The following is a 16,221-nucleotide window of genomic DNA, read 5'->3' as shown; positions in this document are numbered from 1 at the left end:
GAGCGAAAAGAAAAAAGCCGCCAGTTGACGGTCCCTCTTTGTCCCCTACTACGTGAACCCCCTTCTATTTTTTCTGGATGTTTTCATCTACATGTGGTCAATTCCATATTTCAGGAAGTCAATTTCAACAGCCCCGATCAAAGCTCCAGAAAAGGAGAAACGGGATGGTGTCCTTCTTTATCCCCAACCACATGAGATCCTCTCTATCTCTTGGCCTTTTTTTTTTTTCATCCACTTGTGGTCAATTCCCCATTTCAAGACGTCAATTTCAATACCTCGCTTTGGACAAAGGAGCACAAAGGGAGAAGCTGAAAGGCGATGTCCCTTTGTGCTCACCTCCACCAGAGGTCCTCTTTCTCTCCTGGCCCTTTTCATTCACATGTGGTCAATTCCCCATTTAAGGATGTCAATTTCAACAGTTTTGACAAAGTAGAGAATGGGAAAAGGAGGACGGCAATCCCTCTTTATCCCCACCTGCACAAAGTCCCTTTTCATCCACAGGTGGTCCCACAGAGTGGGCCTTCTCCGGGTCCCGTCAACTAAACAATGTCGCTTGGCGGGACCCAGGGGAAGAGCCTTCTCTGTGGCGGCCCCCGGCCCTCTGGAACCAACTCCCCCCAGAGATTAGAATTGCCCCCACCCTCCTTGCCTTTCGTAAGCTTCTTAAAACCCACCTCTGCCGCCAGGCATGGGGGGAATTGAGATACTCTTTCCCCCTCGGCCGTTACAATTTTATGCATGGTATGTCTGTATGTATGTTTGGTTTTTATATTAATGGGTTTTTAACTGTTTTTAGTATTGGATTATTATTGTATGCTGTTTTATTATTGCTGTTAGCTGCCCCGAGTCTCCGGAGAGGGGCGGCATACAAATCCAAGAAAGAAAGCAAGGAAGGAAGGAAGGAAGGAAGGAAGGAAGGAAGGAAGGAAGGAAGGAAGGAAGGAAGGAAGGAAGGAAGGAAGGAAGGAAAGAAAGAAATAATTCCACATTTCAAGAGGTCAATTTCAAAAGATTCTACATTAGAGCTCATGTCCACTCGGGCATTGCCATCAGGCAGCTCTGAGTCATCCAGAACAGTGGTGAAGGACGGAAGTCATTTCCCCAGGCTGAGAAGCAAATGAATGAACTCCTTTAAAAATAAAGTTTCCTACGTTCTCCGGGCACGGATCGGGAGGGGCTCACCTACCCAAAGCACCAAAGTGTTCATCAAACGGTCAATGCTGGTCCTCTTGAATTTCGTGCGGCCGCTGTTTTGCATTAATTTGGTGTCCGGCCCTGCCGAAGGAGAAAACCGAAAAACCCTTTGGCAAAAAGTCCACTTTTTTTGCCTCTCCCGATTCTGAATTTATTTTTATTTTGTTATTTCTTGAATTTATCTGATGCTCATCTGGTAATGAAACAAATCTGGGCAGGGGGTCAAATTAAAATTTTCAAAGATTTGCAAAGAAACAGCCCTGCAGAATAAGTCGCAAATAGATACGAGACATAGAAAGACAGAAGATTGACGGCACAAAAAACCCACCTCCTGGTCCATCTAGTCGGCCCTTATACTATTTCCAGTATTTTATCTTAGGATGGAAGAAGAGGAGGAGGAGGAGGAGGACAAGGAGGAGGAGGGAGGGAGGGAGGAAGGAAGGAAGAGGAAAAGGAGGAGGAGAACAAGGAGGAGGAAGAAGGAAGGAGAGGAAAAGGAGGAGAAGGAGGAGAAGGAGGAGAAGGAGAAGAGGAGGAGGAGGAGGAAGAAGAAGAAGAAGAAGAAGAAGAAGAAGAAGAAGAAGAAGAAAAGAAAAAAAAGCAGGTAAAAGAAAGGAGAAGGAAAGGAAGGAAGGAAGGAATGAAGGAAGGGAGGAGAGGAAAAGGAAGAGACGAAGAAGAAAATGATGATGATGATGAAGAAGAAGGAGGAGGAGGAGGAAAGAAAAAAAACCGGTAAAAAAAAGGAGAAGGAAAGAAAGAAAGGGAGGAAGAAAGGAAAGAAGGAAGGAAGGAGAGGAAAAGGAGGAGACGAAGAAGAAAATGATGATGATGAAGAAGAGGAAGAAGAAGATTAACTAGAGAAAAGAAAGAAGAAGGAAGGAGATGAAGAAGAGGTTTTTGTAGCCCGCCTTTGGACACCTACCTGCGAAGATGACCAACCCGAAGCACCACTCCGTGTTACGCAGGACGCAACCTCGCAAAAGCATGTTTTGATTGCTCAGGGAGTATTTGTCGTCTTTCCAGTAGAGTGTCCCACTGAATTTGTCGAGTTTATTGTTCGGGGGTTCGCAAATCACCTCTCCTGACATTTAAAAAAAAAATTAAAAATGGCCAATGAGATCAGTTAACGATAGTCCTCGCTTTAACGAGAGTCACCAGGACTGGAATTTCCGTCGCTAAGGGGGTGCGGTTGCGAAACACGACGTCCTTTAGCGACGGCAATTGTGGCATTAAGTGAGGACTGCACCGGGCGTTAAGGGAGGATCTCGTGTGGCTACAATATTCTCTTTTTTTTCCTTTTTTTTTTCTCTCCACAATTTCCATATATACATCATAGAAACACAGAAGATTGACAGCAGAAAAAGACCTCCTGGTCCATCTAGTCTGCCCTTATACTATTTCCTGTATTTTATCTTAGGATGGATCTATGTTTATCCCAGGCATGTTGAAATTCAGTTACTGTGGATTTACCAACCACGTCTGCTGGAAGTTTGTTCCAAGGATCTACAACTCTTTCAGTGAAATAATATTTTCTCACGTTGCTTTTGATCTTTCCCCCAACTAACTTCAGATTGTGTCCCCTTGTTCTTGTGTTCACTTTCCTATTAAAAACACTTCCCTCCTGAACCTTATTTAACCCTTTAATATATTTAAATGTTTCGATCATGTCCCCCCCCTTTCCTTCTGTCCTCCAGACTATACAGATGGAGTTCATGAAGTCTTTCCTGATACATTTTATGCTTAAGACCTTCCACCATTCCTGTAGCCCATCTTTGGACCCGTTCAATTTTGTCAATATCTTTTTGTAGGTGAGGTCTCCAGAACTGAACACAGTATTCCAAATGTGGTCTCACCAGCGCTCTATATAAGGGGATCACAATCTCCCTCTTCCTGCTTGTTATACCTCTAGCTATGCAGCCAAGCATCCTACTTGCTTTTCCTACTGCCCGACCACACTGCTCACCCATTTGGAGACTGTCAGAAATCACTACCCCTAAATCCTTCTCTTCTGAAGTTTTTGCTAACACAGAACTGCCAATGCAATACTCAGATTGAGGATTCCTTTTCCCCAAGTGCATTATTTTACATTTGGAAACATTAAACTGCAGTTTCCATTGCTTTGACCATTTATCTAGTAAAGCTAAATCATTTACCATATTACAGACCCCTCCAGGAATATCAACCCTATTGCACACTTTAGAGTCATCGGCAAATAGGCAAACCTTCCCTACCAAACCTTCCCCTATGTCACTCACAAACATATTAAAAAGAATATGTTTGTGAGTCTCCATCTCCTATATATAAATCCAATAAATAAATTAATAAATAACCATGATAATGAATGTTACCATCAAAGTGCGCTAGGTTGCTCGTGTCTGTCAGCTCAGACGTCACTGGGATGGCCTGTCGGACTTTCATGTTACTCTCCCTGTGTAAAAAAAGTAGTTTAATCCCGGCCAGGAAAAAAGAGAAGAAGGGTTTCTTTAAAGTACGGTTTTTCTTCACTTGGAAACTTTTAAGCACTGTGGAACTTCAACTCCCAGAATTCCCCAGGTCTTAAAGTGACATGTTTCAAGAAGAGGGGGATTCTGGGAATTGAAGTCCACAGGTGTTTCAGAAATGGAGGGGATTCTGAGAGCTGAAGTTCACAAAACTTAAAGGCACCAGTTTTTCAGAACTGGAAAATTCTGCGAGTTGAAGTTCAGAAAATTTAAAGCCGCCAATTTTTATAACGGGAGAATTCTGGGAATTGAAGTTCACAAAACTTAAAAGCGCCAATTTTTCAGAACTGGAGAATTCTGGGAGTTGGCTCACAGGATTTAAAACTGTCAATTTTAAAAAAAAACTGGGGAATTCTGGGAGTTGAAATCAACATATCCGGAAGTTTTAGAGATATAGTACTTGTATTGCTCTAAAAGAGTGGGCATAACACTCACCCATCCAGCTCGGCCGTTTCGATGTAGCAAAGCCCGTGAGGCTCACTGCTGGAGAATAGAAGCAGGTCCGCCTGGATTTGGGCAGGGAGAAGAGATCAAAATATATCTTTTTTTTTTAAATCAAATCTTTGATTTTTGTCATCGACCAGTAGAACAATTAACTCGCAATCTTAGATCCAAACGTAGCCAGAAAGCGCTGGGCTCAAACATGAGTTTGAAGCGGAGAAGAGAACGCTATTTATTTTCATTTTGGATAATTCTTAAAACTAGAATTGTTGAGGACTCAGGACAGCTAATAAATAAAATACAGTAATACCTCGTCTTACGAACCTAATTGGTTCCGGAAGGAGGTTCGTAAGGCGAAAAGTTCGTAACACGAAACAATGTTTCCCGTAGGAAAAAATGTAAAAGCGATTAATGCGTGCAAGGGGGGGGGGGAATTGCAAAATGGTGCTCCGCTGGGCACCGCCGCCCGGCTGTCACCTTTTAAAACAGCCGGGGGGGCTTCTCGGTGTTCTCCCGAACCCGAACCTGAACTTTTCGGGTTCGGGAGGCTGCCGAGAAGTGCTGCCGCCCGGCTGTCACCTTCTGAAACAACCGGGGGGCTTCTCGGCATTCTCCTGAATGCCGAACCCGGAAGTTTGGCAAAAGTTCAGGTTCAGGTTAAGGTTCCGGAGGCCGCCGAGAAGCACCCGGCTGTTTCAGAAGGTTACAGCTGGGCGGCGGCGCCCGGCGGAGCACTGTTTTTACAATCGGCAACGGTGTTTTCGGCCGACCTGGAGGCTAAAACGGAGGTGGGGAATCCCAATAGGAATTCCATGGGCGGAGCTTTGACGTCACGAAGACGTCCTTCCTGGAGGCCACGTTTCGGCCGACTTTTGCTGAACTTCCGTGTTCGGCGTTCGGGAGAACGCCAGGAAGCCCCCGGCTGTTTCAGAAGGTGACAGCCAGGCGGCAGCGCTTCTCGGCGGCCTCCCGAACCCAAACCCGAAAAGTTCGGGTTTGGGTGAATGCCGAGAAGCCCCCCGGCTGTTTTAAAAGGTGACAGCCGGGCGGCGGCGCCCAGCAGAGCGCCTTTTTGCGATCTGCGGTGGGTTCGTAAGTCGAAAAAAGTTCGTATGAAGAGGCAAAAAATTTCCGAACCCCTGGTTCGTATCTCGAAATGTTCGTATCACGGGGGGTTCGTATCACGAGGTACCACTGTAATTGAATTAATCATTCAATTTTTATTCTATTAATTTATTCCATTAAGAAACTGAATTGTTCCTTGAACTAATAAAGCAATTGAAAAGCACTGCGTTAAAGGCTTTCGCCTCTCCTTCCGATTCAATATCGGATTTCCGAATCGATCCAGGTTAGGCCGAAGACGTCTAAGCCGAGAAGAAGAAAAAGTTTAACAAATTAAAATTTCCAATCTTTTTAGGGCTGGGAGGGACGGTAAACTCCAGTGTGATTCTGGGAGAAACATAGAAACATAGAAGACTGACGGCAGAAAAAGACCTCATGGTCTATGTAGTCTGCCTTTATACTATTTCCCGTATTTTATCTTACAATGGATATATGTTTATCCCAGGCATGTTCAAATTCAGTGACTGTGGATTTACCAACCATGTCTGCTGGAAGTTTGTTCCAAGGATCTACTACTCTTTCAGTGAAATAATATTTTCTCACGTTGCTTTTGATCTTTCCCCCAACTAACTTCAGATTGTGCCCCCTTGTTCTTGTGTTCACTTTCCTATTAAAAACACTTCCCTCCTGGACCTTATTTAACCCTTTCACATATTTAAATGTTTCGATCGTGTCCCCCCTTTTCCTTCTGTCCTCCAGACTCTACAGATGGAGTTCATGAAGTCTTTCCTGATACGTTTTATGCTTAAGACCTTCCACCGTTTTTGTAGCCCGTCTTTGGACCCGTTCAATTTTGTCAATATCTTTTTGTAGGTGAGGTCTCCAGAACTGGACACAGTATTATTCCAAATGTGGTCTCGCCAGCACTCTATATAGAGGGGTCACAATCTCCCTCTTCCTGCTTGTTATACCTCTAGCTATGCATAAGCTTAAAGATTATTATTTGGCGACGTGGAAAAAGACAGACTCAGCCCGATAAGATAAGAAGGGGAAAATTAGAAAAAATTAACCATGCCTTAGACCCAAAAACATTTCTCCCAGTGGAAAAAGATAAGATTTTTTTTAAAGCCAAGGGCTTTTTTTTAATAAAGTGGAAAGTTCCTAAATATTTCTCAAGAATTGAACTGAACGAGAAAATACATAACTAAACAATAGCTTTTTTCTTGACTGGTTTAGAGGTAGTCTAAAGCCCAGAATTACTAAATGTGAACGAAATTTAAATGAAATGAATCAAAATGAAACGCAATTTGAGTTCAAATGAAATTTAAGGGCCGTCTGAATGAATTGCAACAGAATTCAAATGAACCAAAATGTAAGGCAATGGAATTCAAATGAAGTTGCAGTGACATTTCAATGGAACGCGATTGAATTCGGAGGAAATTTAAGTGCAATTTAAATGAAATGCAATGGGTCTCAGATAGAATTTAAATAAAATTTCAATGGATTACAATTGAATTGAAATGAACTTAAATGAAATGCAATGGAATTCGAAAGGAAATTTACGTGTGATTTAAATGAAATGCAATGGAATTCGAAAGGAAATTTACGTGTGATTTAAATGAAATGCAATGGAATTCAAATGAAATTTAAATAAAATTTCAATGAATTACAATTGAATTGAAATGAACTTAAATGAAATGCAATGGAATTCGAATGAAATTTAAGTGTGATTTAAATGAAATGCAATGGAATTCGAATGAAATTTAAATAATATTTGAATGAATTGCAATTGAATTCAAAGAACTTAAACGTAATGCAACTGAATTCAAATGAAATGTAAACGAAATTTAAATGTAATGCAATTGAATCCAAATAAAATTTTTAAGTGCAATTTAATTGAATTGCAGTTGAATTTAAATGAACTCAAATGAATCGCAATTAAATTCAAATGGAAATTAAGTGACTTTTAAAAGAAGTGCAATTGAATTTAAATGACATGCAAATGAAATGTAATTGAATTTAAATGGAATTTTAATGACAATCCCTGTATTTTTTCCCCTCTGGCAGCTTCTGTGCTTTCGTCCAGGACTTACACGGACTTACCGCAACAAACTGGTTATTTTCTAATTTTATGATATCACCAACCCGGACATTCATCCATTGCTCCTTCTGCAGGCTGCCAGAGAGAATGAAACACCGAAAAAAGAATAAGAAAAAAAACAGGAAGGAATTTTTTTTATAAAAAAGGAATAAAATATTTAAGAGGATCAAAATCAGCTTGATTTTCGCTTCAGGATTTCAAAGCTCGTGCCTGCAGAACCTCCACGCTTCAGCAGTCTACCTTTGAATGTCACAAAAGGGCTTTATTATAGGTAAGACAGGAGGTTTGGGCTGGAAAACGGCAAATTTAAGCCTTTGGCTGAGAATTTTTGAAACTTTTGCTTCCCAATGATTTATTTAAAAAAAGAAAAAAAAGCTCCTATTCAACTAAACAAACTTTCCCCCCCAAAACATTAGATAAAATAATTCACAAAATCATATGGGCCAACGAGAAAGCTAGAATTAAATTAAGGTGCCTTCAAGATCATAGAACAAGAAGAGGAATGGGGCTACCTAATTACAAACATAGAATATTGACAGCAGAAGAAGACCTCCTGGTCCATCTAGTCTGCCCTTATGCTATTCCCTGAATTTTATCTTAGGGTGGATCTATGTTTATCCCAGGCATGTTTAAGTTCAGTTCCTGTGGATTTAACAACCGCGTCTGCTGGAAGTTTGTTCCAAGCATCTACTACTTTTTCAGTGAAATAATATATTCTCACGTTGCTTCTGATCTTTCCCCCAACTAACCTCAGATTGTGCCCCCTTGTACTTGTGTTCACTTTCCCATTAAAAACACTTCCCTCCTGAACCTTATTTAACCCTTTAACATATTTAAATGTTTCGATCATGCCCCCTCTTTCCCTTCTGTCCTCCAGACTAGACAGATGGAGTTCATGAAGTCTTTCCTGATACGTTTGATGCTTAAGACCTTTCAACAGCATCTATGACTTGGGTTAAAGACTGGATAACCCTCCGAGACAGGAGAACTCTGGCATTAGAGGGATTTAATTTAGAGTTCGGTTGGCACTCTTATTTATTTGGTACAAAAAACAAATCATATAATTACTTTAAACAACAATACGTAAGGTAAAATTTAATTGAAATATGATTTAAAATTAAAAGACAACAATACGTTCAAATATCGAAATGGACGTCTCCAACCAAAGCTATAATTTATAATTAGTTATAATTTATAAGTTATAAGTTATAATTTACCCCAACACATTAGACATAAATAAGAGATTAATTTATGAACAACTGTTGAATGATAATAATCAATTGCTCTCAACATAAAAAAAACCAGGGAGTCCTCAGTTTACGACCCCAATCGATCCCCGCCCAAATAATTTCCGTTGCTAAGCGAGACAGACCCAAAAATGAGTTTTGGCTCATTTTACGAACCTTTCTTCCCCAGGGTTATTAAGGGAACTGCTGCCCGCAGTTTAAGTTTAATAACGTGGTCGTTAAATTAATCTGGCCGCTTCCCTTGACTTGGATTGTTGGAAGGTCACAAAAAGGGAGAATCGTGTGACACCCCCCCCCCAGGACCGTCGTGAATACGAGTCGGTTGCCAAGTGACTGAATTTTGATCTCGTTGGGTCAGCGATGACGGTCGTAAGGATGAAAAACGGTCCTGACTCCGAACGGTCACTAAACGAAACGGTCGGAAGTCGAGGACTTCCCGCATTCGGACCAACCCCGCCGAGTCCCAAATATCTTATCTCTTTCTCACACACCCACAAACACAAATACACACTTATTTTAAATGTGCAAAGTGCCTTTGTAATTTTGTGTATTGTTTATTTTTTGTTTTTGTTTTTCTATGTTTTAGATGACAAAAAATTCAATTAAAAAAAAAGACACTTACACACACACACATAAACACAAAGGGAGTACTCACATCCTGTTGATGAGCACTTGGGAATGCCGGCTGTTCACCTGGTTATCACTCTTATGACGAAACTGTGGTCAGAAAATCCCGGGTCAAAGTCAGGATTGGATTAGTTTTTCTGCAATTGTGTTATTCTGCTATTCTTTTTTCCTTCCTTCCTTCCTTCCTTCCTTCCTTCCTTCCTTCCGCCCTCCCTCCCTCCCTCCCTTCTCTATCACTGGATATTTGTCTGAAAATGGTCTACGTTCTCCTCCCTTCGAACGCTTTTATTCTGTTATTCTATTACCTTTCCTTCCTTTTCCCTCCTTCCTCTTCTTTCCTTCCTTCCTTCTTCTTTGCTTCCTTCTTCTTTCCCTCCTTTTCCTTCCTTCTTCTTTCCTTCCTTGCTTCCCTTTCTTTCATTCTTCTTTCCTTCCTTCTTTGCTTCCTTCCTTCATTTTCCTTCTTTCCTTCCTTCCTTTTCATTTCTTCCTTCCTCCCTTCCCCTTCCTTCCTTTTCATTCCTTCCTTGCTTCCTTCCTCCCCTCTCCTTCCTTCTTTGCTTCCTTCCTTCATTTTCCTTCTTTCCTTCCTTCCTTTTCATTTCTTCCTTCCTCCCTTCCCCTTCCTTTCTTTTCATTCCGTCTTTGCTTCCTTCCTTCCTTCTTTGATTCCTTCCTTCCTTTCCTTCTTCCTTCCTTCCTTCCTTCATTTCCTTCCCATCACTAGAGGCTTTTAAGAAGAGACTGGACAGCCACTGGTGCCAAATGGCACAGAGTACATCGGGTCTCCTGCTTGAAACAAGGGGCTGGGCTCGATGACCTCTAAAGTCCCTTCCCACTCGGTCATTCTATTCCTCCTCCCTTCAGCCGGGGTCCCCATCAGAATCTCTCGTTCCCTCCTTCCTCTTTCCGACACTCACGTAGTCGTCGGTGGCGTCCTTGACCGCTGTGATGGTCAGCACCAGGACTAAAGGCACGATGGTGGTGAACCAGGAGAGCGAGGAGATCTGGGGGATGAGCTGGGGGAGGGAAAGCCCAGGGGGGGCAGGTTATTGACTGGGACCCCCGGGCTGGGCTCGCAGCCCTCAAGGACCAGGGCGCCCGGGGAGAAGACCCCAGCAAGGGGGAGAGGAGGACGGGAAAGGGAAAGAGGAGGAGGGAGGGAGAGAAGAAAGAAGGAAGAAAAAAAGAAAGGAGAGGGAAAGAAGGGAGGGAGGAGAAAAGAAGAAAGGAAGGAAGGATGGAAAAAAGAAAGGAGAGGGAAAGAAGAAGAAAGGGAGGGCGGAAGGGAAAAAGACGGGAGGGAGAGAAAAGAAGGAAGGAAGGAAGGAAGGAAGGAAGGAAGGAGAAAAGGGCGGGCAGGATGTAACGGGGAGAAAGGAAAGAGGGAAGGAAGGAAAAAAAGAAAGGAGATGGAAAAAAGGAAGAAGGGAGGAGAAAAGAAGGGAGGGAGGGATGTAGGGAGGGTGGAGAGAAAGAATAAAGGGAGGGAGGGGGAGAAAAGAAGGAAAGGAGAGAGGAAGGAAGACAGGAGAGAAAAGGGGAGGGAAGAAGGGAGAGAAAAGAAGATAGGGAGGGAGGGAGAAATGATGAAAGGATGGGAGGGAGGGAGGAAGTAAGCAGAAGGGGGAAAGAAAGAAAGAAAGAAAGAAAGAAAGAAAGAAGAAAGGGAGAGAAGACAGAAGGATGAAAGGAAGGCAGAAACAGACGGGAGGGAGGAAAGAAAGAAGGAAAGAAAAGGGAAGTAGGGCGGGAGAGAGAGAGGGAAGAAGAAAGAAAAAGAGAAAAAGAGAAGAAAGGTAAAAGGAAAGAAAAGCTAGAAAGAGAAAAAGAAGGAAGGAAAGAAGGCAGGCAGGAAGGAAGGAAAAATGTAAGAAAAAGGAAGGAAGGAAGAAACGCTCAGAGCAAAAACCTTGGAGAGAGAGAGAAAGAGAGACAGAGAGGGAGGGAGGGAGAGGAATAACAACACCAAAAAAACAAAACAAAAAATGAGAAAGCAAGAAAAGTAATATTCCTAAATGAAAGCAGGATACTTTTTTTAAAAAAACCATTTTTGGGGGGTGGAGGGTGGGGAAGCTTAGAGGTTGGCACCCCATGGGTGGAAAAAGGGCGAACCCCTAGATTTCCACTCCCCCCTTGCCAGAAAATAAAACATCTCACCTGGAGAATAAGGAGGAAGACGAAGTAGGTGTTTGCGACCTCTTGGAACTGCTCAAACAGGTTGATGGGCAGGAAGGTGAGCACGTTGTATTTCGAAGTCTTGATGCAGTTACTCTGGGGAGAAGCAGGATATATATATATATATATATATATATATTTTTTTTTTTAAATTAATTTACGGGACCGCCTCCGACCTCATTGTGGCCAGTAAGGGCCCACAGAGTCGGACTTCTCCAGGTCCCGTCTTCCAAGCAATGTCAGTTGGCGGGACCTCGATGAAGAGCCTTCTCTGTGGTGGCCCCAGCCCTGTGGAATCGACTATCTCCTCCCTACTGATCTTCCGGAAAACCGTACAGCTAGTTTTCGCCTGGGTCCTGCATTTTCTCTACCCATCCTTCAAACCCTCCCTCCCTCCTCCTCTTTGCAAACTCGAACGGGGTATCATTGCAAAGGACTTTGCTAAAAGTCAAAATATAAATAATATTAAAAATGTAAATGCAAATATCAATTATTAAGTTATAAATAAAGAGATGGAGAGGTAAAGAGATAGATAAAGAGATAAAGAATAGAACAGGATAGAACACTTTATTGGCCAACACAAGGAATTTGGAGATAAAGAGATAAAGAGGTAAAGAAAGATATAAAAATAGAACAGAATAGAACAAAAAATAAAACGGAATAGAAAATGGAATAGAATAGAATAAGAATAGAAAATAGAATAGAATAGAATTCTTTATTGGCTAAGTGTGATTGGACACACAAGGAATTTGTCTTTGGTAGATATGTCTTTGAAAGATAAAGAGATAAAGAGATAAAGAGAAAAGGACAAAGATAACAATATAAATATAAATATCGCAGAAAGAAGAGAATACAGTTACTCCTCAGACTTACAACTGTTCGTTTAATCTGTTAAAAGTTAAAACGGTCCATGAAAAAACCCAAAATGGGGCCGTTTTTCACACTTACAACTGGTTTTTTTTCACACACGCGTGACTGTTGTAGCCTTCCCCGTGGTCGCATGATCAAAATTTGGATGCTGGACAACGGACTCGTATTTACGACCGTCGCAGCGTCCCAGTGGTCACCCGATCCCCTTTTGGCGACCTTCTGCCCTGGGGGAAGCTGGATTCGTTTAACGACGGGGTTCCTAACTTAGCGGCAATTCCCTTCCCAAGTCTGGCAAGGAAAGATCATAAAAGGAGCCAAAACTCAACTTCGCGAACGTCTCCCTTAGCCACGGAAATTTGACGCTCACTCAATTCTGGTCGTAGGTCGAGGACTAGCCATAAAACGGTGTCGTAACTCGAGGACTAGCTTTAAAAAGTTCCGCTGGGCCCTGGCTTGTTTTCGAACAGGGTGGTTTTGATGAAGAGGTTTTAACTGGAATTAGCGCGGGTGAAGTCGCTTCCGTCGGTTGAGCCAGGATTGAGAGTCACTCGTTTAAGGACGGGGTTGAGTTTGCGCGACACAACTTGGGGAAATGGGGGACCCAAATACAAGGAAGAGATCTTTGGTGGCGGGGGGGGTGATCTCCAGCCCTCCCCAAAATTTGGATTTTTTTCCCCTTTGTCTAAATGGAAAAAATCTTGGCTCTGTTTTTGCCGGCGGTTTTCGGTCATAGGAAATTGGCCAGGCGGAACTCCCCAAAACTCAAATACCGGATCGGGGACCCCAGTTCGAAGAGAGTCACACCATTTCAGCCCCGCGGAAACGGAAGGCGTAGGTCAGGGGGGCAAGGGGATTTTCCGCCACGCGATTTTCGGGGGCCACTCACCGCGTACTGAAATTTTTCGTTGTATTCTCGAGAATTGGCCTTCACTCGCCGTTCCTCCTCTGGAAGAGAAATGGATCCGGGTTAGCCAGCGCGAACCCCGACAATCGACTAAGAAAAACCCCATGGTTACCCCCCACTTTGGAAAAAAAAAATCTGGGATTTTAATTGGTGTGAGTTCGAGTCGGAGACACCAGGAGTGGATTCGAGAGTTCCCAAGTGAGGCCAGGGTTGGGTGAGAAAGTGGCTAGGTAAAGATGGAGCGTGACTGCTGGCAGGAAGAGGACAAGGAAAGAGGAAGAGGAAGAGGAAGAAGGGAAGGGAAGGGAAGAAGGAAGGAAGGAAGGAAGGAAGGGAAGAAAGAGGATAAGGACAAGGAAGAAGAAGAAGAAGGAGGAGGAGGAGGAGGAGGAAGAAAGGAAGGAAGGAAAGGAGGGAGAGGGGAGGGAGGGAGAGAGGAGGAGAAGAAGAAGAAGAGGAAGAGGACAAGGATGAGAAGAAGGAAGGAAAGAGATGGAGGAGGAGGAGGAGGAGATGAAGACGAAGAGGGAGAGGAGGAGGAAGAAAAAGAAGAGGAGGAGGAAGAAGAAGAAATCAGTAAAGGAGGAGGGAAAGAAGAAGGAGATGAAAAAGAAAAGGAGAAGAAATAAGGAGAAGCAGCTGAAAGAAAGGAGAAGGAAAGAAAAAAGGAAGGAAGGAAGGAAGGAAGAAAGGAAGGAAGAAATAAGAAAGAAAGAAAGAAAGAAAGAAAGAAGAAAGAAAGAAGAAAGGAAGGAAGGAAGGAAGGAAGAAAGGAAGAAATAAGAAAGAAAGGAAGAAGAAAGGAAGGAAGGAAGAAAGGAAGAAATAAGAAAGAAAGAAGAAAAGAAAGAAAGAAGAAAAGAAAGAAAGAAAGAAAGAAAGAAAGAAAGAAAGAAAGAAAGAAAGAAAGAACATCGAATCCTCTAACGGGAGACAATGCCTGTCCATTGGCAACCGAGCACAAGGTCACTTTTAAGAAAGCTGCAAAGAATTTCCTTATTTTGTGGGTGGGGGGCAAGAAAAAAACCAGGCTTATTCCCACCCACCCACCCCTTCTTCCATAATGCCCGGGAACGTTGGGGACGGGAGAGGGGGGGGGGGAGCCGGGGAAGATGAGGTAATGGGTGAATTGTGCCGCAGGAACTCCAACCTCTCTGGCAGGACAAAAGCCAGGACAGCCCGTTTGGCACGAGACCCCCACCCCATTTTTCCAAGGAGAGCCCCCCCTTCCCTCTCCGCTCAGACCCCTCTTACCTGTCCCTAAAGGATGCTGAGTGCAGGCATCCGGGATCGCCACGGTTACCCACGGCCATTTCTCGGGCATCTCTTTGGGGATGGTCATATTTACGGCTGGGGGGGGTCTCTCTCTCTCTCTGTCTCTGCACCCCCTCCGGGGCCAGATAGATAGTCTCGGGGAGTCCCTTTTCTCTCTCCCCCCCCCCAACCTCGACCGGCTGCAGAAGGGAAAGTCTACCCTGACATTGAAGGGGAAGGCGAGGGGGGGTACCTCCCACCGCCGCCCGGCAGCCAATTAGAGGCAAGGATGGCGTCACCAAGACAACGGCTTGATGGGGGAAAGGGAGGGGGGAGTGAGAGGGAGGGGGGTCTTTGTGGGCTCTGCAGACCCTTCCTCAGGAAAATAAAGGAGGGGCTGATGGATCAGCAAAAAAATAAATGATAATAATAATAATAAAAAAATTAAAAATAAAATTCTCTCTTCTTTCTTTTAAGGGTTTTTGCATTCTGGTCTTCCCTAGCCCGGAAGGTTGGAATAGAATGTAGGGCTGGAAGGGGACCTTGGAGGTCTTCTAGTCCACCCTGTCTCGGTCAAACCTCAATTGGTGAGGTTGGGCTGGGTTGAGAGAGAGAGAGAGAGAGAGAGAGAGAGAGAGAGAGAGAGAGGGACTAGCTCAGGGGTAGGCCAAGCTGGCTCTTCTATGAGGTGTGGACTTCAACTCCCAGAATTCCTGAGGCAATCAGGTTAGCTCAGGCATTCTGGGAGTTGTAGTCCACGCCTCATAGAAGAGCAAACTTGGCCTACCCCTGCGACTAGCTCAAAGTCACCCAGCCAGATAGGCGGGACTAAAACTTCTAGTCTCCTGGTAATTGGTCCCAAAGTCACCCAAGGCGGGACTAGAAATCCCAGTCTCCTGGTGATTGGCCCAAAGTCACCCAATTGACTTTCATACCTAAGGTGGGACTAGACCTCCCAGTCCCCTGGTGTTTGGCCCCAAAGTCACCCAATTGACTTTCATACCTAATGTGGGACTAGAACTCCCCTTCTGCTGGTGATTGGCCCCAAAGTCACCCAGATGTCTTTCATGGCTAAGGCGGGACTAAACCAACCAATCTCCTGGTGATTGGCCCCAAAGTCACCCCTATGACATTCATACGTAAGGCGGGACTAGTACTCCCTGTCTCCTGGTGATTGGCCCAAAGTCACCCAGTCGGCTTTCATGCCTAAGGCAGGACTAGACCTCCCAGTCTCCTGGTGATTGGCCCCAAAGTCACCCAATTGACTTTCATGCCTAAGGCGGGACTAGACCTCCCACTCTCCTGGTGATTGGCCCAGAGTACCCAACCCGCCTTCTAAGGCAAGACTAGAATTCACCGTCTCCCACTTTCCAATCTAATTCCTTAAACCTCAGCCAAGTTTTACACTTTCCCACAGACTTTACATCCTCCCGCCGAGCATCTCAACCAAGCACAGTCTACCTTAATTTGGTCCCCTCCCAGGTAGAAAGATGGGAGGGAGGGGGGTCTTACCTGTGGGTTGTTTCTTAGCACAAAATCCCATGGCATTTCCTGGTCAGCGGTCAGGCCCATAAGAGACGCTGAAATGGGGAGAGGAGAGGAGAGGGCGCGTTGCAGGATGCCAAAAAAATAACTACTAACCAGCATGCTAAACCCAGTTTATTAAACCTAGCTTGTTCTCAAATTCCCACAACCGTCCGTTCAGACACTAACCGAGCTGGATGGATTCCCAATATTAATAATAATATTCCTATACATGATTTACTCAATTTACAGGCCATTTACAAATGGGGGGGGGAAATATTTAACAAGGAAACAGAAGAAGAGCTAACAAACCTA

General features: G+C 43.9%; 1 protein-coding gene across 1 annotated transcript; it reads right to left on the bottom strand.

Moving 5' to 3' along the window:
- Positions 1-1,147: 1,147 nt before the first annotated feature.
- ATP8B2 (ATPase phospholipid transporting 8B2) lies at positions 1,148-14,964 on the bottom strand. Its single transcript, XM_070766591.1, has 10 exons — positions 14,383-14,964; positions 13,111-13,169; positions 11,337-11,450; positions 10,097-10,195; positions 9,205-9,266; positions 7,305-7,377; positions 4,134-4,204; positions 3,546-3,625; positions 2,120-2,278; positions 1,148-1,275 (listed from the first exon to the last, which is right to left on the bottom strand). Exons 1-10 carry the CDS (start codon positions 14,468-14,470, stop codon positions 1,148-1,150), a joined length of 933 nt encoding a protein of 310 aa, XP_070622692.1. The 5' UTR covers positions 14,471-14,964.
- Positions 14,965-16,221: the final 1,257 nt, after the last annotated feature.

This window comes from Erythrolamprus reginae, chromosome 13, assembly GCF_031021105.1.
Source record: "Erythrolamprus reginae isolate rEryReg1 chromosome 13, rEryReg1.hap1, whole genome shotgun sequence".
NCBI lineage: Eukaryota > Metazoa > Chordata > Lepidosauria > Squamata > Dipsadidae > Erythrolamprus > Erythrolamprus reginae.
The sequence above is the reverse complement of the archived record's forward strand: the minus strand, read 5'-3'. Positions and strand labels throughout refer to the sequence as shown.

Excerpts from the sequence above, each read along its gene's own strand:
- ATP8B2 (XM_070766591.1), bottom strand. The coding sequence starts at position 14,470 with ATGACCATCCCCAAAGAGATGCCCGAGAAATGGCCGTGGGTAACCGTG. Across the intron at positions 13,170-14,382 it reads TCAGCATCCTTTAGGGACAG|AGGAGGAACGGCGAGTGAAG; the intron begins GTAAGAGGGGTC and ends TTTCTCTTCCAG. Across the intron at positions 2,279-3,545 it reads CAACCTAGCGCACTTTGATG|GAGAGGTGATTTGCGAACCC; the intron begins GTAACATTCATT and ends TTTAAATGTCAG.